This window comes from Cygnus olor, chromosome 1 (genome assembly GCF_009769625.2).
Source record: "Cygnus olor isolate bCygOlo1 chromosome 1, bCygOlo1.pri.v2, whole genome shotgun sequence".
In the NCBI taxonomy this organism is placed as follows: domain Eukaryota; kingdom Metazoa; phylum Chordata; class Aves; order Anseriformes; family Anatidae; genus Cygnus; species Cygnus olor.
Genome location: NC_049169.1, coordinates 153,102,349 through 153,124,359, shown reverse-complemented (window position 1 = coordinate 153,124,359; position 22,011 = coordinate 153,102,349). Strand labels below are relative to the sequence as shown.

At 41.0% G+C, this 22,011-nt stretch overlaps 2 protein-coding genes and 1 long non-coding RNA gene across 4 annotated transcripts in view; 2 read left to right on the top strand and 1 right to left on the bottom strand.

Annotated features, from left to right (window-relative positions):
* Positions 1-22,011, top strand: part of UBAC2 (UBA domain containing 2) — a 103,908-nt gene that overhangs the window by 10,341 nt on the left and 71,556 nt on the right. For both annotated transcript variants that reach the window (XM_040538151.1, XM_040538159.1), the window contains exons 3-4: positions 5,846-5,965; positions 6,399-6,505. In XM_040538151.1, the coding sequence (XP_040394085.1) occupies positions 5,846-5,965; positions 6,399-6,505 (227 nt within the window). The remainder of the gene's footprint in view (positions 1-5,845; positions 5,966-6,398; positions 6,506-22,011) is intronic.
* GPR18 (G protein-coupled receptor 18) lies at positions 6,517-12,334 on the bottom strand. Its single transcript, XM_040538171.1, has 2 exons — positions 12,093-12,334; positions 6,517-9,130 (listed from the first exon to the last, which is right to left on the bottom strand). Exon 2 carries the CDS (start codon positions 9,084-9,086, stop codon positions 8,121-8,123), a length of 966 nt encoding a protein of 321 aa, XP_040394105.1. The 5' UTR covers positions 9,087-9,130; positions 12,093-12,334; the 3' UTR covers positions 6,517-8,120.
* On the top strand, positions 13,926-21,226 carry LOC121060415. Its single transcript, XR_005814815.1, has 2 exons — positions 13,926-18,053; positions 20,124-21,226. It is a non-coding gene; the product is annotated as an uncharacterized LOC121060415 (long non-coding RNA).

The following is a 22,011-nucleotide window of genomic DNA, read 5'->3' as shown; positions in this document are numbered from 1 at the left end:
TGTCTGGGAAATGCTTGTTTTTCTGTCATCTCTCCTTCCAGCCACTGCCAGTTGGGAAGCTTGCTGTGAATGAAGTGTGACTTAACCTTTGTAATAATATAAGGATTTTGGTATGAATGTCAATATCTTGTGCTTAGTTTTTAAGGCTATTGTATTTAGCTACTCTGGATAATATACCGTTTATTTTAACATCAGAGGCCGTAACTTTCACACTGTAACTTCTGCTATAGTAAGGTATGGGAAACTAAAATTTTCCTGTTGAAGAGAACTGCTGCTTCTCATTTGGGAATCCCAAGTCAGAGAATTTGTCACGCTCCAAAGTAACCTGCTGATTTGGTTAACTGTCTCATTAGATATTTGTAGCTTATTCCCAGTTCAAACTGGGAAACCTTATCTTTTAGGTATTACACCTTGTAAGACTTTGTTCTGAGCTTAATTAAGGAATCCTTGATACCTTAATTGGAATCCTTAATTGATATTATGTCAGTTGTAGTTTTCAAAATAATGCATATAGAAGTGACTAGATAAAGTTTTTTTTCTATTTGTATATGGCATGCTATTGCTCAATAGGGAAGTCAGCTTCTGTAGTTATCTTTTCCCAAATGTTTTACAATCAGATAAAAAAATGTACTTAATGTCTTTGAGAATGTTGACTGTAGCCTATAAGCCTTAAAAAAACATAAGATTTATCTAGTGACTCTCCAAGTTATTGCACTCTGTCATCATTCTTGTCAGTAACAAGAGCTGTATTGTAATGGTGTAGACGACAACTCTGTAAATTAATGTCTGCCTTTTAAAAGTGTTACAGCCAAATGTTTGGGGAGAGGGAGGAGAAAGGCTGAGAAACTATTCACATTTTAAAAGGAAATTTTGTGGTTTGGAGTTTGTTTGTTTTTTGAAGTTTGTCTTTAGAAGAGTCTTTCCATTTGTCTGAGCTGCTGAAAAACATTAGTAGCTGTGTCTTATTCAAAGAAACCATCTTTATTGTGTCTTAAAGGGTAAACTTTTGTGAGTATCTATAGAAGCTATAATATTTTTATTGTGATGCTTTGGGGAATTTATACTGTGTTGTTTTTTCTTTCCTGAAATAACTGTTTCATTTATTGTCATAGTAAGTTATTTAATATGTAATTGTGTAATGTGTAATTGTGTCTAATACATGTATCTCCGAGATCAGGGAGAAAATACTACTAAATTCCTACCTGACGCTAATATTCAAGTAAGGAAGTTCGGTTTCGAATACATTCATCCACAGGTATGAGTTTAATGGAACGGGATTTTTGCAGTGGCCAGACAGCCATTCAGTGTACCAGATACTAACACCTCTTAAAGCTGGTGCAGAGCATAGGAAGTAAAGCGTGCAGTTTGAGAGCGCTTTAGATTTGGAAGGCAAAGCATGTACTGTTGAAAACTTGAAGATCTTTATCTCCGTAATGGAGACCCTCCAGAGCAGCGAAGAAGCTGTGTGTAAAAAGGAGTTACGTTAGAGCGATGTATCTTTTAGGCTAGCTGAAGTAAAGAGCAATTAGACTTAGAAGCCTTACGGTCTACGAGAGGGCAGTTCAGTTAATGTATCATGAAATGCTGAGCTGGAGGGATACAGCCCTGCCAGTTTGGTGTTTAGGAGAGGTGCTACTCAGACTACTGGCTAGGTTTTAATGCTGGCCATCTTGACATGGGACAACTAGAACTGTGAGGTCCCACCTCTTTCTTCTTGTTCAGTCCTTTGATATACCAGGGAGATTAGAAACAGAAGTATTTATTGGTTGAGGCTTAAAGACCTTGAGTGGAGAATGCCTAGCAGGCTGTGACTTAGGAAAGGGAGTTAGGAGAGCCAAACCTGAGCTGGAAACCAGCAAGAAAGATGAAGCTTAACAAGGATGGTTTCTGTACGCACATCTGCAGCAAAAGGAAGGCCTGAGGAGACTGTTGGCCCAGTCCTCATTATGGCACGAGGCTGAGGTACTCAAAGAGGTATTCAGGCTGAAGTATTTAATAGTTTCTACCTGTATGTTTTGCCCTCGGGCCTCCAAGGCCTCTAAGCCTCCTAGCAGAGTCTGTGGGAGTGAAGTGGTATCCATCATAGAGGAAAAGAGAGTTAGGGGTCACTTACCCAACCTGTATACTTACAGGTTAATGGGACCGGATGGGATGTCTCTGAGGGTGCCAGAGGAGCTGGAACTGTAATTGCAATACCTTTTTCTAGCATCTGGGAAAGTTCATGGCAATTGGTGGAGGTACCTGATTACCGGAGAAAGGCAAACAAACACCCGTCTTCAGGAAGGAGTGTCCAGGTAACACTGGGCCATTTGGCCTTACCTTGGTCCCTGGGAAGGCTGAGGAGCAAATCTTTTTAGAAGCTATTTCTGTACGCATGCAGGACACAAAGGTGACTGGGAGCAACCAGCATGTATTTACCAAAGACTGCAGTGTATCGGAGGAGATGAGAAAGAGGTTGACCAGATCTTTTCCTAGACCTGTAGCTTGAAGAGCCAGAACACCCACCTGTTCCAAAGGAGGATCAGATAACCTGTGCTTATCTGATTAACTGGGTCTGATCTGGTTGGGGAATAGAGACACCCACAATGACAAAAACTGAAAGCTTGTAATGTCTCATATCAGGAGGATGGCTGCTCCAAATTTGCTCCACCTGCGGGTTTACAACTAGAGATTAGAGTCAGTGCCCCTGTAGGAAGTGAAGGGCTGAGAGGTCCATCTGGTGAAGCACACAAGCTGCCAGAGCCTCATCATGCAACAGCACCAGGAGGAAGTGGCAAGTGAAAGTATCAGAAGATTGTTGCCAGGAACAGAGGCCCCCATCTGCTGTCCTTAGTTGTGGAAGGAGGCATGCTGCTTGCCAGGGGCTCAGATGTGGGACGTTGTGAAAAGACTGTTGAGGCTTGTCAGGCTTTCAGACTACTATCCTCTGCTGCTCTTCTACATGGGCATCAATGACACTCAGCATGGCTATATGGCTCTGAGGATGATGGTCAAGGACGTGGAGGTCAGTGTGCTGTTTTCCTTGATCCAGCTGATGAGGAGGAAGATCTCGAGGTGGAGAGAACAGATGCTGTGGGTCAACAATTGATTGTACAGCTGGTGTCTGCAAAAGGGGTTTGGGTTTTGTGCCCATGGCACTGTCTCTGAGGATCGTGGATTACTTGGAAGAGGTGGGATTCACCTGACCAATTCCAAGCCTCTGAGACCAGTGTGAAAGGCTAGAGCAAAAAAGACTAAAACTCAATGGAGGAGGATCAGGCTAGGGAACATTTAAACTAATTGCACATATGCAAGTCCATGGGACCTGGTGGTGTAGTACATCCACACATTTTGGAGGAGTTGGCTCATGTCGTTGTAAGGGTACTCTGGATTATCTCCGAAAGGTCGTTGTGATCAGGGAAGGTTCCTGAAGGCTGAAAGAAAGCAGGTGTTATGCCTGTCTTCAGAAAAGGCAAGAAAAGAAATTTGAGGATCCTACAGGCTGGTTATCCTCACCAAGTTCCCTGAGAAGGTGATGAACCAAATCCTCTTAAAAATCATTTTCAGGCACATAAAGAACAAGAAAGTGACTGGGGGTAGTCAGTACAGATTTGTGAAGTGGAAAACTCATCTGTTGGCCGTCTTGGTGAATGAGAGGATGCTGCTTGTCTTGACTTTTGTAAGGCTTTTGACAGTCTACCATAACATCCTCAGACAAACTCATGATTAAGTAAGAGAGCAGTGAAGTGGGCTGAAACCTGACTGAACTCCTGGGCTCACAGGATTGTGATCAGTGGCCTGGAGTCCAGCCGGAGGTCAGTCACTAGTAGCGTACACCAGGGGTCAATATTGGAGACACTACTGTTTAGTGTTTTCATTCACAACCTGTGGGATGATGCAAAACCTGGATGACTGGTTGGTGTACTAGGTGGTTCTGCTGCCTTTCAGAAGATCCTCCTCAGGCTGGAGGAAAGGGTCAGTGGGACCACATGAAGTTCAGTAAAGGCAATTGTAAAGTCCTAGCCCTGGAGAGGAATAACCACATGCACCTGCACGAGCTGCAGGCTGACCAGCTGGAAAGCAGTTTTACAGAAAAGTCCCTGAGAGTCTCAGCGGAGACCAAGATGAACATGAGACAGCAAATGCAGCATTGTGGCTAGAAAAGCTGCCAGCGTCATGGGCTGCATTAGGAAAGCCATCACAAGGAGGTCAAGTGGAGCCGTCCTTCCCTTCTGCTCAGCCCTGGTGAGACCATACCTGGTGTGCTGTCCTTTGTTTTGGGCTTGCGAGTACGAGATAGAACTGGGTATTGTACTGGGAAGAGTCTAGTTGAAGGCCAACAATACAGTTGGGGGCTGCAGCACTTGACTTACAGGGAGGTCATTTCCCACCTCTGCTGTTCTGTGTTTCTATGAAATAATGCCTGACCAAATTACTGCTTTTTTCCATGAGGTAACTGGTGCTGTGGACAGGGAGAAGTTGATGGATTTTCCATACCTAGACTTTAGTAAGACCTTTAACCCTGTCTCCCATTTTGTCTTTAAATCTATGTTGCTGAGGTACATACTGAATAACTACATGACCAGGTGGGTAGAAAACTGGCCGGACTCTAAATGATGTTGTGGTCATTGGTGCAAAGTCCACCCAGCAGGTAGGAGTTAGGGGAGGGCCCCTCAAGGTTCACTACTGGAATCAGTGCTGTCTTCATTTACCACCTGGATGATGGGATGGAGAGCACTCTCAGCAACTTAGTGGGTGACCCCAGTTGTGGGGAGTGGGCAATGTGCTGAAAGGTTGGGCTGCTATTCACAGAGACCTTGTCAAGCTGAAGAAATGGGCTGACAGGGACTTCATGAAGTGGAAAGTCCTGCTTCTGGGATAGAATAACCCCAGGTAACAACAGTGCAGGCTGGAGAGCAACTGCTCGGGAAGCAGCTCTGTAGAGAACGACCTATGGATCTCGGTGGACAATAAGTTAAACAGAAGTAAGCAACGTGCTCATGCATCCAAGGCCAACCACTTCCTGGGCTGCATCACAGGATCACAGGCAAGGGACCGTTCCCTGCTAGCTAACAGAGTACTCCAGGTGTGGTCTCACAAGTGTCCAGTTCTGGGATCCTCAGTACAAGAAACATGAACCCGCTGCAGTGTGACCACAGAGACAGAGCATTGGAGTATGTGACATAGAAGGAGAGACTGAGAGAACTGGGTGTGCCCAGTCTTGAGAGAAGAAGGCAAAGAGGAGACACCTTATTGCTATCTTACAAGTACCTGATTCAGAAGCTGGAGCTGGACTTGACTTGGAGGTGCACTGCTGTAGAGCAAGAGGTAACAGACACAAGTTGGAACATGGGAAATCTTGCTTAGATAAAAGGATTTGGTTTATTTTTTTTCTTAACCATGAGGGTGACCAAGAATTACAACAGGTTGCCAAGAGAGGTTGTGGAACCTCAGTCTTCGAAGATGTTCAGGACTTGACTGGATATGGCCTCAAGCAAGCTGATCTAATTAGACCTACTGGGAGAGCAGTACACTGGATTAGATGGTCTTTGGAGGTCACTTCAAAAATTTTTTTTTTGTAATTCTACAATTTACTAGGGTTGTTTTATTTGTACATGTGAACTAGGGACAATTTGAGTTGATTTAAATTGTATATTTGTTTTAGCAGGTAGACGTCTTCCTTGAAAACATTCTATTTTTAAACACTTTCTGAACTCTGTAACGTTCTAGTCCCTTATTTTCCTCCTTAAATGCTGTACCACATTTCTGTTATTTGACTTCAGTATTATATTCACTCTGAGCACAAACTCTTTAAAGAATTTTGTGAGGAAAGCGAGACTTAACATGACAATCTTTAACCTTCTAGATTTGGAGACTTGTATGTGGGAGAGCAATATGTCTTGATCTGAAAGACACATTCTGCAGCAGTCTGCTCATTTACAACTTTAGAATTTTTGAAAGAAGATACGGCAGCAGAAAATTTTCAGTAAGTTCCAGTTTTGTTTTGTTTCTTTTTTTAACAGAAATTGTTTTCTGCACTGTTCAGAATCTTGTAGTATTGGCTTAATATTGCATTTTTATTAGTAATATTCTGTATGGAAATATATGCTAAAAGGTTTTAAAGTGAATTGGGTTTCCTTAAGTCAAAATTTATATTTGTAACATGTTATGATCAGTGGTTCATTCTAAGTAAAGTTTGCATCTGTATCAGTTAAAAGTTATCAGACCCATAGAATTTGATTTTGGAACCAAACTTTTTTATTCTTCAGTGCCTAAACATATAGATCTGGAAATACGCTTTGCTAAAGATTGTTTGTATTGATAGAACTAGTATAGTGCTTTTCTTATTTATTAAGAGATATATTAAGTTCTTATTTTTAAACTGTTGAATTAATTCAGTTCAAACTTTTTCTTTCCAGTCCTTTTTACTGGGTGCTTGGATGCTCTCAGCTTTGTTTGATCTTCTCCTGGTAGAAATTGCTCAGTATGTATTTGGCATCACCATCAGCAGCTTGCCTTCTGGTTTGTAAGTAACTCCTAATGAGCTGGTAATTTTAGGCATGGTTTTAAGGGAATATTTGGTGCACATTTTAATTAAAAAACTTTATTTGTGTAACCTAAATGTAGTCCTCTTTTCAACTACAGTTTAAATGTTTGTGGTATAACTACTACATTTTCCAACATTCGTTTTGTAGTTGTGATCTGGGGTTAACTTGTCCAAAATACCTGATGATGTATCCATTCTGTTAGGCCCAGATCTATGGTCAGCATGATTAGAAAGTGGCTTACAATGCACAAATTATTGCCATAGTTATTTTTGTTCTGTTCAGAAAACCTGAAAACTGAAGTCAGTTTGGTGCTGATTTCTTTCTTAAATAAAAAAAAATAACTCTAATTCGTATCTTTATGTTAATTTTTAACTGCATATACAATTATATGCATTTCATACAGGTATTTCATATGTGTCTTTCAAAAACTTGAGTGCTAGAGCACATGATTTCATTTACTGTTTGCATCTGAAGTTCTTAAAGCTTTAAGGTATTCAGTGGTTGAGTTTTGTGTAACCTATATTTGACATTTCTGCAGTTAATAATAGGAGCTGTATGTGCTATGGTAGAACTGTAGAGCTTGCAGAGCCTTTGTGGTTAAGTTTCTGACAAGCAAGATCAGCCTCGTAAGACTTGAGTTCCCATGTGTTGCATACTCTGAGGTAGTAATAAAAGCTCATGGGGCAAGATTTTGAATACTGAACACTATACTAGATTTTCTGATCTTTACTTTTTTAGTGTGACTCTTGACAGTAGCTAAAGGCTGATTTAATGAGGAAGAAAAAACATATGTTTGGTATTAGAAAAATACATTTCTTGTAGTATGTGAGTATTCAAAGGGAGTCTAATGCTTGACTAGTACTGCAGTTATTCACCGTGTTTGCTACTTTGGTGGTTTTTAGCTGGGATGTAAGCCAGTAGTATGTCTAGACAAATTCAATATTTTCATCTGTGTAAAAAGATACTTTGTGCAAGAGCAGAGTGTAATAAATGTGCACATCACACCCACAGGCAACTAATGAACAGTTCAACTACCATACTTTTTGCTGGTGCTTTTACCTGTGACTGCCAGAGCTGCTGTCGGTTACCAGAAATCTGTGTCAAAGAAAATTTTAGGTGAAAGAAATATAAATGTTTCCTACGTGTTCATTCTCTTTTAATCATACTGACGTACTGATCTTGACAGAATGAAGCTGATTTTAGGAGTGTGGGATATGCAATAGTTCTGTGATTGTTAGGCTGTGCAAATATAACAACTAATATAGGATACATTGCATCACAGTTTTTCAGTGTTGTCTGTGTTTTATTACATTAATAGTCACTTTTTGTTGTCTGGCAATATTCACAATTTTTTGGGATGACAAAAGTGGTGGACAGTTTCACACAGCTACTAGGTTTTAATTCATTTCAGATTTACAGAAGCTGTTGAGCAAATATGAAGAGGTGCCATTATAATTCTGCTTCTCTCATAGTTACAGTGCCACAAACATCTGTTATTTCTGGCTGTAGAACATTTTTCAGTGTAGCCAAAATGCTAGAATATGGAAAAAGAATCACTTGTTTACATTACAAAATTCCCCCAGTTTTCTCTTTTTATATCATTTCGCTGTTCACATTACTGAGTGACCTTACACTTGCAGTTCGAAAACTCTTCCTGCGCACGCTTCGAAGGTAATTGCGATACAGGATTACACTGATGACTCTAGCCTGGAACTGTTTAGAAACAATATAGTACAGTATAACGTCCAAGCATGTACTGAGATTCATGAGGAAGGTGGTGAAGGCTGCCCAGGGATTGTAAGTTGTACCTTCATCCTGCAACATCATGAAGGCGAAGCAAACGTGGAAGGGTACAAAGCAGACGAGTACTTGAGCAATCAGAGTAACTATGATTCTTATGGATCTCTCCTTGGCCTTAGGCTTCAGTTTGGAAGTCTTGCCACGGATAAAATTGTAAATAATGACGAGGTAACACCCCATCATGATAACCAAGGGAATCAAAAAGAAAAATATCAATCGAGAAAAGTTCAACATATTTATTTCCCTTAAATGGATGATATCAAGCATTTTGAGGCAGGTGGTAGAATTTGAGGCTTTGTCTGGATCAGAATGTAGAAACAGCAGTGGGGAAGTTGTTGCAAGGGTCATTATCCAGATTCCAGTGCAAGCCAGCAGAGCTTTTTTTGTATTTTTCAGTTCCTTGACATGCTTGGGCTGGACAATAGCCATAAATCTGTCTACGCTTATAAAAGCAAGCAACCACAGAGCAATGGCTGGATAAAATACAGTCAAAGCGCTGATGAACCGACAGAATGCATCTCCAAAAGGCCATGTTTCTTTCCCATGGTAGACTATCCGAAAAGGCAAGGAAAAGATAAAAATTATGTCAAGCAGTGCCACGTTGATCATATATACAGTTATAGTTGTTCTCTTCTTGGTAGTGCAGCTGAAAACCCATAGTGCAGTGGCATTCACTAACAATCCCACTACGAATATAAAGCTGTAGAAGACCAGTGATGCAATCCTGTATTCTTCAGGGTGGTGATTTCCAGGCATCATGTTGTAATTGAATTTAGGAATAGTTGTTGCACCCCATAAGAACCCTGAAAATAGATGAAGTAGGAAAAATTATTCTCAGACAAGTAAAAACTGTCTTTAAAAACAAATGAGGATTTTCGTAGGATGGGGTTTAATAATGACTACAGATCCATACCATGCCACGAAGAAAGTTTGTGTACTGTCAGGCTTGTGAGGCATAGTATGGATAAGATAGTTTTAATTAAAAATGTTGAACTACTTCAGAGGAATGACAAAGTCAGGATTGCCCCAACTATTTTGAATGTGCTTCAGTAGCTGATGATTAGATAGAAACAGCTGTAATTGAAGTAAGAGAGCTATTTTCTAAAGAGAATATTTTTTCAAGTTGTCACTGTTGAAAAAGTAATGACTAGTTATGAAAAGAAGTAAGTGATCATGGCATGTAGTGACATTTGGATATGCAAAATGAAATATTTACTTTGCATTTTATTTGTGTGGGAACTACTTGGATCCCAAAAGAATAGGTGCATGCTGTTGCTCATAAAAGCCATTAAAAAGCTATCTCAATAGCTCTGTAGGTTTGAATAAAGTATTTAATCCCAGGGCTTCAGAGTGAATCATCTGACGTATGAATGAGATGAATAGGTTTATAGTCTTCCTATTTAAAACAAAATAAAAAGATGGGAAGCAGCACAGACTCCAACCAGAGCCTGTGCGAACAGCACTTTTGGGGAAAAATTGTTTGCTGACCTAGCTATTAGCCAGCTGCCCCAGAGCGCAGCAGCGTTGCTTCCTTCAGCTAGGAGTTTGAAATCTGAAATTTCATTATGCAAGCTCAACTGCTGAGGGCAGAAAGAGATTGTCCCCTGGTTTACTCTCGAGCTATTTGAGGATGCCAGAACATACTTGGTGGTTGCATGGGTGCTGTTGTTAACCCACCCTTCCTCCATTTTCCTGTCTCTCGGTTTTATCACCATTCTGTGAATTTGCATGGGAGGGTTTGTCCTGTTTGACCCTTTAACCAACCCTGCGGCGACTTTTTGAAGAGGAGAAGGAAAGAGTGAGTTTGTTGTTTGTCCGATCTTCCTGCCCATGACAAACAGCTACATAACTCCTACAGCAGCATGTAGGCACCAAAACTTTATCAAGAGAAGAATGATGCATGGTTCCTGTGTGCTTTACTCCCCAGAGTGGAGAATTCATTAAAACAGAAGCTCATTTTTACAGCTCCAGTATTCTACACTTTCACTGTAATGCCTACCAGGTGCTTTATACAGTGGTATAGGAACTTCTACAGTGGTTTGCACCAGAGCCTGCTTGGGGTAGGTTGCATATGTTTGAAAGAAAATTTTTGTAGCACATGCTTGTAGCACTGTTGAAATATTATCTGTCATACCATCCCACTTTTATTGCTGTTACATAAAATTGTCCACATATTGCTAGGAAAAATCCCACGCATTTTAAGAGTTTGGCATTGTTGGAAATGCTTGAGAAATCTTATTTCAAAACAGCATGGCCCCAGCTATTTCAGCAAGGCTTTGTGATGGCATGTAGTATACTTTTGGTAATGTTTAATGTGAAAAAAAATCTTAAATATGCGTAGTTAAAGTCCTCATAAACTTAAAAACAACAACAACAGCAAATCCTCAGAATCCTCTTTTTCTCCTTGTGATTTCTCTTGATAATAGTTGCTTATGACATTGTGCATTACTACCTATATCAAGATCCTGACTGACTTAGCAGGTAAACTGAGTACTAATGTATAGGATAGGCAGAAGAATTTACTCTTTATAGATGAATAAGTAACATGGGTTTGGGTTTTGGTTTTGGTTTTGCTCTTCTCCCCTTTGGACTTGCAGTGACTGTAGTCATTTCTAGTCAGGTCCTGTTTCTGAAATAACCTGCAGGTTGATGTTGATGGGAAGAGGGGAAGCTGAGTCTGACTCAAGCTTGTAACAGGAAAACCTGTGGCTTATTTGCAGGTTATTTCAAGGTTGTGCCAGTTTTGAGATATATCAAAGAATGGACATATTGTAACAGCGAGGTTTTTTAATTTTATTCAGTTCTTGAAGTCAGTGTTTCCAAACATTGTGGGTTTAAGTCCATATCAGCATTGTCAATATGTTTTTATGCAAAATTTACTTTTTAAGAATATAAAAATAAACATGTAGGTAAGAAACAATGATGTTGTCAGCCCAAGTAGATCTTCAGGTGCCTCTGGTTGGAAAGTTCTGCTCTAGGTGTTGTATTTCATAATGGGAACACTTACTTCTATTGATAAAAGCACTTGCTGAAGTCCCTAGAATCGCTGGTTTCCAGGTGTCTGTCTGTGGTAGTTTTGAATGATTGACCTGACATCTGTCTGTATGGTTTGTCAACCTGTTCTAATTTTTTAATTATGGCTGAGGTCCTTAATGACTAACACGAATTGTAAAGCCCGTATGGGTGCTATGTACAAGAACACGAACTTTCAGGACAAAATCAGAATTAATTCTTTTCCTCTAGATTTTTACTACGAGTTAGGGAACAGTGATTCTGTTTAAAGGATCGTCTGTGTACCTCTTTGTCCAAACCTCCCAACCCCTTTTATTTTCTCTGTCTATCCCTTACACTTTCTCGCATTTCCATGAGGAGGACGTGGCCTTCAGTGAATCACAGAGAGACCAAGCAACAAGATTATGGTTTAATAAATGATTATTTTTTGTTTAATGAAAACAAATATTTTTATTTACTGATAATATACTTATTAATGCTTTTAGTTATTAAATATTTTTAATCTATTGTAAAAATCCTGAACAACAGTGTTTATGGGACTGTTTCTGCAAATGCATTCATTTTGCTTTAAATGTTATTTATAGAATGCTGCTGATAATTCAAAGGTGTTAAGTGCATTAACAACTTACATTTCTATTCATTAGTCCTAGAATTTATGCCTGTGTTCAGCCTCTGAAGAAAGAAGTCTATCTTAGCCCCATACAGAAACATCCGAGTTACTTTACTGGTATAATATAATGGTTTGTTACTTACCTTTTGTGCACTACAAAGTTTCTTCAGAGATGCTCGTTTCATAGCCCCGAATCTGTAGAAGGTTTAGACTTCCTCTTCTGTGCTCAGCTTCACTATGCTAAAATAGCTCTTCGCAGGCAGGAAGCAGTGACGCAGTCTAGCCAGTTGTGAGCTTTTTTATTGGTCATACATTAAAGTTGCTTGTGAATATTTCATATACATACGTATGAACTTGCAGTATTTGTGAACTAATAGTTCTGGTACCTTTTATAGTATTTCCAGTGTAGTTAGATTAGACATTTGTACTACATACCCTTTTAAAATATTTTTTTTAATTATTTGTGGTTAACGAAAGCATTTTTGGGTTGATGCTTATACACAAAGGCAACTGCAAGAATATACATCTTGGTTATGTAAAAATTTCTAACACGCACAACGTTAAAGTATTCTCTGTAGACTGCAGTCCGCTTTGTGGAAATCCCCATTTTATTTATATTGCCTTGAACAGCAGTCAGCCTGAAAGTGACAGTAACTCCCTACTTCTGAAATGAGAAGTTTGATTCACTTGAATACATAGCTTGGTTTATATCTGTACTGACCGCGTTTTACCAACATAACAGCAGTGTTTCTATATTTTATTTGCTCTCTGAAATAAGAACATGCCTATTTAACAGCTTTGCATAAAAATGCCATATTAAGAGGTTTTTTAGTTGTTATTAAAATGGAATAAGATCAACAAACTATGTCACTGCAATAGACATTTGTGATGGGATGGGAATATTCACAATGGCGAATAGCTAAGGAGGACTGATTTCCTATGTTTTCTCTCTGTCCACTCAAAAAAAGACCCAACCTTTTAAAGAACCATTCAGAGAAGGAGATATTCCAGGCTTTTTGTACAGTGCTCGATAGCAGCAAGTCTCTGTTAGTCTTTAGGACATTGAAGCACGCTATGCTGAGCTTGTTACCTCTGGTTGCCTCCATTTTCCCCCACAGATGAAGTGAAAAGAGATGTGTGTTGAGAAATGGGGCAGTAATTTCCCCCTGACATGCAATCAAGAATTTTCTAGGATGTGCATGTGGTGCCAGAAGTAACCAAGTCCAGCAGCTCAGATGTAGCCAGAATCAGGTTTGTTTGTGGGAGCATCCTCTTCACTGACTGTAAGAGTGATGTAGGCAGATGATCCTCACCAAGTAACAAAAGTACAAAAAAACAAAAGTAACTTTTGTAAAAAATACCTTCTGTCCTGGAGTCATGTAACTTATCTCTGTTGGATGGGTTTGTGGTAGTGCACTGATATTTGCACAGATCATTGTGACAGCTGAACTAGCCACAGGGTGGGATTTGGTATAGTTTTCGGTGTGTAGATTAGTGATATCTTTAAACATTGGACTTTACTTTTCAGGTGAACTGATACTTTACTTTTCACATGAACTCTGGTGAGGCTGCACCTTGAGTACTGTGTTCAGTTTTGGGCCCCTCAGTACAAGAAGGACATCGAGGTTCTCGAGTGAGTCCAGAGAAGGGCTACGAAGCTGGTGAAGGGCCTGGAGCACAAGTCCTGTGAAGAGCGGCTGAGGGAACTGGGGTTGTTTGGTCTGGAGAAGAGGAGGCTCAGGGGAGACCTTATTGCTCTCTGCAACTACCTGAAAGGAAGGTGTGGGGAGCTGGGGGTCGGCCTCTTCTCACAGGTAACTAGTGACAGGACTAGAGGGAACGGCCTCAAGTTGCACCAGGGGATGTTCAGGTTGGAAATGAGGAGACATTTCTTCTCAGAAAGAGCAGCCAGGCATTGGGATGGGTTGCCCAGGGAGGTGGTGGAGTCATCGTCCCTGGGGGTGTTCAAGGAAAGGTTGGACGTGGTGGCTTAGGGACATGGTTCAGTGGGTGACATTGGTGGTAGGGGGATGGTTGGACCAGATGATCTTGAAGGTCTCTTCCAACCCTTATGTTTTTATGATTATATACCAAACTTTATTTTTGTGTTCATTTCAAAGACCTCTCAATGAGCAGTTGACTAGGCAGTCCTGCCCAGTCCATCCTATAGAAATATAAATACTTCAGTGTTGCTTGATATTTTCGGATTAAGGAGTATCTTAAAAAGCTGTATTTTACAGAGAACATCTGAAGGTCTAAACACTGTTGAAAACTGTTCAGTGGCTTTATCATTAGCATAACGACTGTGGAGCAAGCTCCAGAAGGATGAGTCACTCATACTGTTTTCAAGTTTAGTGAAAGTTCATTGAAATTCAGTGACACAGATATTTTTAAAAGGTTTAAAAAAGAGTGTGTAGCTTCTGAAAGAAAATAACTAGGCTTTTAAACTCTTGCAGACAAGAGCATTTTATTTTTTGATAACTAATCTGCAGAACTCCTAACGTCCCTTCAACCTGAGCTGCACCAGGAACGTACCTGAACAAGCAAATGGAGAGACGGCAGTCCCCAGAGCTAAAGAGGGAGTACCAAGTTAATTCCGGGTTTGGATCAAACTAGGCAGATGTTGAGGCTGGGATTGGAAAAACTGTATGGAGTAAAGTCCCTCTTGGCTTGCTCTTTTCTTGGGGGAGGGTTGAAAGGAGGACATTTTACAGCTGTGTCTAATTTTATCTGAAGAGCGTTGGCTGACTTCTGACTTAGCTCGCTGCAGTGGAGGCAATGCCTTGTGAAGGCACCTGGATGTAATTTGGCAGTTTCCATACGACAGCCACGTTGAGTTTAGTGGCACTTAAGCCATCCGGCTGATTGGCCATAGCATGTGAGCTACAGCCTGAGCTTTCACTCAGGCTTTTCGCAGCCTGCCCAGCAGAGGAGCAGCAGGTACAGCCCCCTGAGTGCTGACAGCCTTGAGGTCCTTCCCGCTGGGCAGGGAAGGGCAGCTCTGCTGGGCACAGTTTGCTCGTGGCACCAGCAAGTGCGTGCTGGTCCTCGCCTAGATGCTCAGGGTGGCTGCAGCTGCAGGGGGGTAAACACTGGGACAGGAACACATGACTGAAAAGTTGCACTGACTGTGGTTTGAGAGAGGTAGCTGGCCCCTCTGCTGCATTACGTTCCCCTGGTGCCTTGGTGTCTGTTGTAGGAAGCACCTGCTGCTGTTTTTGTTTTCTGCTCATTCTGTTCTGTTTTGTCAGCTAGAGATGAGTGTCTTGCACCGGTTTCCCTTAGCAGGGTGAGTACTTCCACTGCTCCGGTTTTTACTGAAGTAAATGCTCAGTTCCATTGGTTGTTGGTTTTGTTTTTTTGTTGTTGTTGTTGTTTTGTTTTGTTTTGTTCTGAAGTTCAGGGAGAAAAGCCAAGCCAACGTATTTCATGTCTGAGGATAAGGCAGGGTGCACATGTGGTCTGCTACCCTGACTTCACTAACAGGTAGTAAGCTGTAAAAGAAATCAGCTTCATCACTTGCAATGATGTGAAAGTGCAACGCTGAAGGCATTGTCTTTATGCTGTTGCTTTTACAAGAGTGATGTAGTGCTTGTTTTTCTTTCTTGGTGCTTTACTCGTGGTATAGCAGAGTGTGTGTTGCCTGTCCACTTACCACGTAATGTAAGCTTTATCTGTCTGATACAGAAAAGTTCTGCACCTGAAGGGGCAGAAAAAATCCTCTCTTTTTCAGCCTGGTGTAAAGAGCAGGCTTAAGCTTCCGTTTACCTTTTCCTTCTGAACTTTGCACCCTTTGGACCCATTGAAAAGAAAGAACTGAAGCTTCTTGCACAGCCAGTGGTACAGGAAGGAGCTCTCTTCCATGTGCCAGTTTGTTCACTTACCAGCTTGATGTTGTGGGTGAGCTCACAAATGCAATTTTGGGTTACTGTTCTCTACCTTGATGAAGTTGTGCTTCGCTTTTAATTCCCGTATTGTGTTGTACCATGGTGAAAGGAATAGGCTACTGGTTAAAAGTTGTAGTGGCTCTAAATGCATATATTTGTTGGAAATGTTTTCAGATTTGCCATATGCATGTGACTTTGAGGCTGGTTCGTGGCATAGCTATCCCTCCTCTTTCATTCAGCAACTTGTGAGTGAGTATAAATGCTGTGTGCAGCGTTGCTGATGGGGATGGGCAGCTGAAACAGAGCAGCTGAACAGGGCTGCAGCCTGGTTAGCTCTACCTGACATAATCTGGTTACTGTTGCATATTGCTTTTTCATCTGTATTTAGTTGGAATTCCTGATTTTTTCCTTTAAAAAATCAATAAATTGTCTCTCCATATTTCTCCTAAGGTTTTTGATTTTTTTTTTCTTTTCCTTTCTTCATAGAGCCCTGACACATCCCCTGTCTCTAAATACCCTAAAAGTACACAGTGCGTCAGACCTGCAGTTCCTCTGTTCAGCAGTGTCAACCTCTGAAAGAAGCAGTGCTTCCAAAATGTATTGAAATGAAAGTTTGCATCTCTTAGATGTCTAATGGTAGAGTAGTAGACTAGACTAGTAGTAGACTAGCAGTTTGTTACACAGCAGCAATCTCACCAGGTATGTAGTCACATATTACCTCATGGCAAATACCAAAGCAGCTCCAAGCTTGTTGATGAATTCATATTGCTGTTGGCAAATTTCTTAAAATGTTGCCTTGTGGTCTGCTTTCCACTAATGTTCTGTTGCAATGGTAAGCAGTTTTTTTTTCCTTTCCAAATTTTACAGATTTCTCATGACAAATATTTTTTAGTTACTTAAAATCTGCCCGAATATTCAGCTTTTCAGAAAATCTGTATGTATTGTCAGGAGCTCTGTAGTTAAGTTAGTTCTTCCTGTTCAGAACTGTCTATAGGACCATTTTCAAATATTCTTTCTGGATTAAGTATATGGGGTGTGATATTTTTACTCTTAAACTGCTCTTAAAAGTCTTAGGTGCGTAGGAATACTGTGTTGAAACTTGATATGCCTCCCAGGCATAGAGTTAATGCTTCAAGAGAAATTTCTTTGTGGAGAGCTGCTTGTGCTCAGCTTTTTTATGGAGGCTGGTGTAGAAGTAGGGAAGATTGTTTTGACTCCTCCAGAGTTCAGGAGCTCAGACAGCCTCTGCTCAGTTACTACCCTGAGTATGTATAATCGTAAATTAAATAATTTAAAAGTGCTACATATGGTTTAGCATGTCAGTGAAGCATTTAATCCAGAGTACCTGAAGTCGGAGTGAGCTGCACGAGTTACTGAATTAGGGTGAGCATTGTCCTTTAAATTCAAGGGCACCTTGCTCCGTAAGGCATTCCCGTCCACGGTGCCCAGCCCTGGCAGGTAGCTTGCTTTCATGAAGTGACAGTCTGCTGTCACTTCTGTCTTCCTCTGTCAGTGCCACCTGTCTCTGGCACAGATTAATGAGCATGGTAACGCGTTGAGGTTGTGGAGCTTGGTGTGCTGCTGTGGGTGGGTTGGAGCTGACTTGAGAGGAGGTGTTCAAGAGGGTGAAGGGGCTGGTGCTGATAGTCCAGACAGGGCAAAACAGCTCAATTCCTGCCACGTAGCAGTGGGGCTCCACAAAGCAGGTTTGTGCAGCGTTGTTCTTGGAGGGAAATGGAGGAAAAGGTGAGTGTGAACATGCTCAGAACAGGACCTGGACACTGGGACAGATCCAACTGATGCTGGGAGCTGGCAAAGGAAGACAGCAGAGCTAGCTGCTAGCAGATGATTTCCAAGAAGTCACTGATTTTGCGCCTGACTTGCAGACCTGCTGTTCTGTCATATCATTTTGTTTGTTTGTTAATGCTGTGTGAAAAATACCAGTGGAGGTGTGCTACACAAATACACAGTGAAGGCTGATTACCAGTGTGCCATTTTTTTCTGCTCTTTTAAATGCATTTATGCTTTAGGCTTGGATAACATCTATCATATCCCAAGTATGTACAGAGCCAGGTCCTGTCAGAGGACTCTGTACTTTCTTACTAACTACCGTTCAACTGCAAATCTCTCTCACAGGAAGGTGCTGGAACTCCTGAGATTTATCCCAACAAGAAGCCTAGCAGAATAAGGCAGGACATGGGTTTGAAATTCAATAATGTAAGCATTCAGTTTCTGTGTTGTTAAAGTTGGCTTTAAGAGAGGAAGAGCCAGTAAAGCTAAGCCTGGACTTGTGTAGCTGTTATTTTCTGAATACTTCCGTCCTATGCGTCCAAATCATACTGGGTGTGATGCATTTTATTTTTGTCCTAGAACGTCTGGTAAATTGTTAAGTAGGAGATCCTGAGTTGCGTCCAGTTCTGAGCTCCAGAGTACGAGAGAGACCTAAACATACTGGGAAGAGTCCAACGGAGGGTTACCAAGGGGATGAAGGGGCTGGAGCATCTTCCTATGAGGGGAGGCTGAGAGAGCTGGGACTGCTCAGCCTGGAGAAGAGGAGGCTCAGGGGGGATCTCGTCAATGTCTGTAAATACCTGAAGGGATGCTGCAGAGAGGATGGAGCCAGGCTCTTTGTGGTGGTGCCCAGTGCCAGGACAAGAGGCACTGGGCACAAACTGGCACCCAGGAGGCTCCCTCTGAGCACCAGGCAGCACTTCTGTGCTGTGCGGGTGTCAGAGCACTGGCACAGGTTGCCCTGAGAGGCTGTGGGGTCTCCTCCTTGGAGATCTTCAAAAGCTGCCTGGAGATGGGACTGGGCAGCCTGCGCTGGGTGGCCCTGCTGGAGCAGGGCTTGGACCAGATGGCCTCCAGAGGTGCCTTCCAGCCTCAACTATTCTTAGATTCTAGGTTTGTTTTCATTTGCCTGTAATTAAGCTCTGTACTGTGTGTGGTGTTGCACTGCAGCAGGAACAGGAGTGCAAGGTTCTTTTGGACAAGGTGCACTGGAAGAAGGAAGGGCAGTAAAGGCAGAGGGGTGGGGGACAACTCTGTATGACTTCTTCTTTCTACTTCGACAGCATATATAGGTAACCATAAGAAATATAGCAGCTGCCCATAGCTCACAGTGCCCATTACTGTCTAGATGATGTAGTTTATTTCCAAGATGAAAGGGTTTAAAGCATCATGACTTACTGTGTGAGCACTTGGCACGGTACCTTCTGGTAGTGATGTCAAATCTGGCTTTTCTTTACTGCCAGGCAGTTCATGGCCTGATTCTTATATTGCCTGGTGCTGAGATCTCTGGCATTTGGCAATGGGGTTTAGCCTCCTGTAAGAAATAGTTACGTGAAATGCATTTTGACCGATGTGGTGAAGTTTAATTACTGCATCAATGCTGCCATCTATGGATCTTCAGCTAGTGTAGCAACAGATCTTTAGAACAGCAGAAAACAGGTATGACTAAGTAATTCCTTTATAATTCCTTTATACACCTCCAGTACTCAGCCAATGGTACAGGAAAACCAGTTATAAAGATTGAAAACCATTTTGACTGTCCCATGGAAGGGAGTTACTTCATGGTCTGTAAGCTTAGATCATTCCTGTAGCTGTGGAACTGCAAATTCTGGTATTGTTCAAAGAGTTACATTTTGCATCCTGCAACAGGTCCCCTTGTATTTCTTTTTTTTTTTTGGACAATAAAATACAATTCTGAGAATGAATTGGTGGATATGTCCTTACTGGGCATTGTCTGAATTTATCCTGGAAAAGTGGAGAATCAGAAGACACCTAGTGGAGGAAGAAGAAATTGAAACATATCTGTCATTCTTCTGGAGCTACTATGTAACATAAGGATAAATATTAAAAAATGAAACAACCTTGTGCTTTTAAAGCCAGCAACTCCCTGGATTTGTTTTATTTTGTTTGTCTGGTATGTCTCTATCAAAATTGGATGCAATAGCAACAATTTTCTTACTGCAGCACTTTAGTTTTTCTGGAGGAGTGGGTGTTTTTGTTCTAAAAGTTTAAATTATTTCATGAAAATGAATGATGCCTTCTTTCTTGCTGGTGGGAGTAGAAGGCCTCCTTTTTAGCTTAATAGTGGCCCTTGAAGGTTATTTATAGATTGCCTGGGGATGGTCAGCTCTAAGAAAATGATCTCTTCTTTCTGTCCTTACTGGAACGGATTTTTTTTGTTTGGTTGTTTTTTTATTTTTTTTGGTTGGTTTGGTTTTTGGGGGGTGGGTCTTTTAATTTTTTTTATATATTTTTTTTTACCCCTTCCTCTTTCAGGAAGTAGCAGCACCTTGTTTGTTCCTCATGTTCAACCCCAGAAAAGGAAGACAGGAAAGTGGAAGTCCCCTTGGAATTCAGAAGGAAATCCTGCAGCTAATTGTAGATGTCTGTGCCAAACAATTCTGAACAAATGATGATTTTGGCTATTGTTTGTGACATGACTTACTAATGGTAGTGCCCCATGTTACTTGATCTGAAGGAAAACAGAGTCTTGAAGTAGTCATTACATCCTAAAAATATCAGTTGTGTAATATTCATAGAAGTTCTGCTATGAGCATGGATTGATTGCTGAAACTTTTTTGTTAGGGATCTGGTATCCTATAATAAAGCAGGTAGAATATCCCTCACCGTCACGGAATGAACTGCCATCATTCTAATGATGGTCTATGAATCTTCTTCCCTCTCCTCAGATCTGTAGGGTAATTGTTTTTTGATTGGGGTAGGGGGAAAAAAGGAAGAAGGACGGACAAATACTCAAATGTAGTTGGAGTTGTTATTCATATGAGGAGATACTGTGTCTGTTGGGTGTTTTTGTAAAATAGAGTATATCATTTTTGTCTTAGGACAGAGAGGGTGATTGAGTAACTTCACAAAGGAGGCCTTGCAGTTGCAGATAGTTTAAAGAAAATCTTAATGGTTTGCTAAAGAAATGGACAAAAGTTGATTCACTAAGTTCGGTGATTTTCTGAGAAGGCACAATTACATGATCGAGTCTTTAAAAACAAATAGGCATGAGACAAGACAGTGTACATAGATACAGTAAGAAAACTACTGTGGTTGCTTCACTAAAGTATTAAGAAATTAGAATGCTTTTTTTTTTTTTCAGAGTTAAAGGACTTTGCAGACTATGTATAAATAACAGTTTTTGGTATGACTTCGTTTTAAAATTTCCTCTTTGCTTTTATTTTATGCTTACTGAATATATCCATTTTGTTTAGTCATCACTTTGCTTCAGTCACCTTGGTCTGTAGTTGGAAAAAAAAAAAAAGAGGTTGTTTGGTGGTCTTAATGGGGAAGTATTTTTGCAAAGAAATCACTTCTTTGCTGCAGCTTTTCTATTTTGTTTCTGTTTTGTCATGAACAAGCTAAACAGTTTCCTGCCTTGGGCCTTGGAATATCTATAGAGTTGTTGTTGGGGAAAAAAAGAAAAGATGAGCTAAAGCCAGGGATCAAAACAAGGTGTGAAAGATGTCCTATCCTCCTCCACCAAATAAAGTGTGGGAAACAAGTATTTTCAATATTGTGAAGCAAGCCAAACTTTGTGAATAAGATGAACATTAAAAACTCTTTTTGCTAGCCCTTAGCCTTTGAAGGTGTTACAATGTCCATTACAATGTACTGAATATAATGTAGTAAGTTATGTGATGTGCTGGGCGTATGGGATCAGGTATCAGGAGCTCGTAGGGAAGGCTGAAGCTCTCACTTGCCTGTGGTGCCTTACCTCTCCCTCCCAAGCTCACCCAGCTGTCAAGCTTATCCCTGCAAATAGTTCTGGGAGGCTGATGGAACCCTAGGCCTCTCTCTGCTGTTCCTTTACAGCAGGAAAAAAAAGGGAGCTTTGTACAAGTAGGACTTGCATACTTTTAAAAAAAGAAAAGCGAAGAAAACACTGCAGATGAAACTAAGAGAAGTCATTACTCTTTGAATTCAGGCACTTAACATAGGGTTCTGGATTACTACTGATTAAAATGCATTTCCTCTAAGACAAAAGTCTGCAGGATGAAATCATAGAATCACTGAATATCCTGAGTTGGAAGGAACCCACAAGGATCATCGAGTGCAACTCCTGCCTCAACGTGGGACCACCTAAAATAAAACCATATGTCCAAAGCAACATATGGTCCAAAAGTATGTCATAGATGTATACATTAGATACAGAGATAAA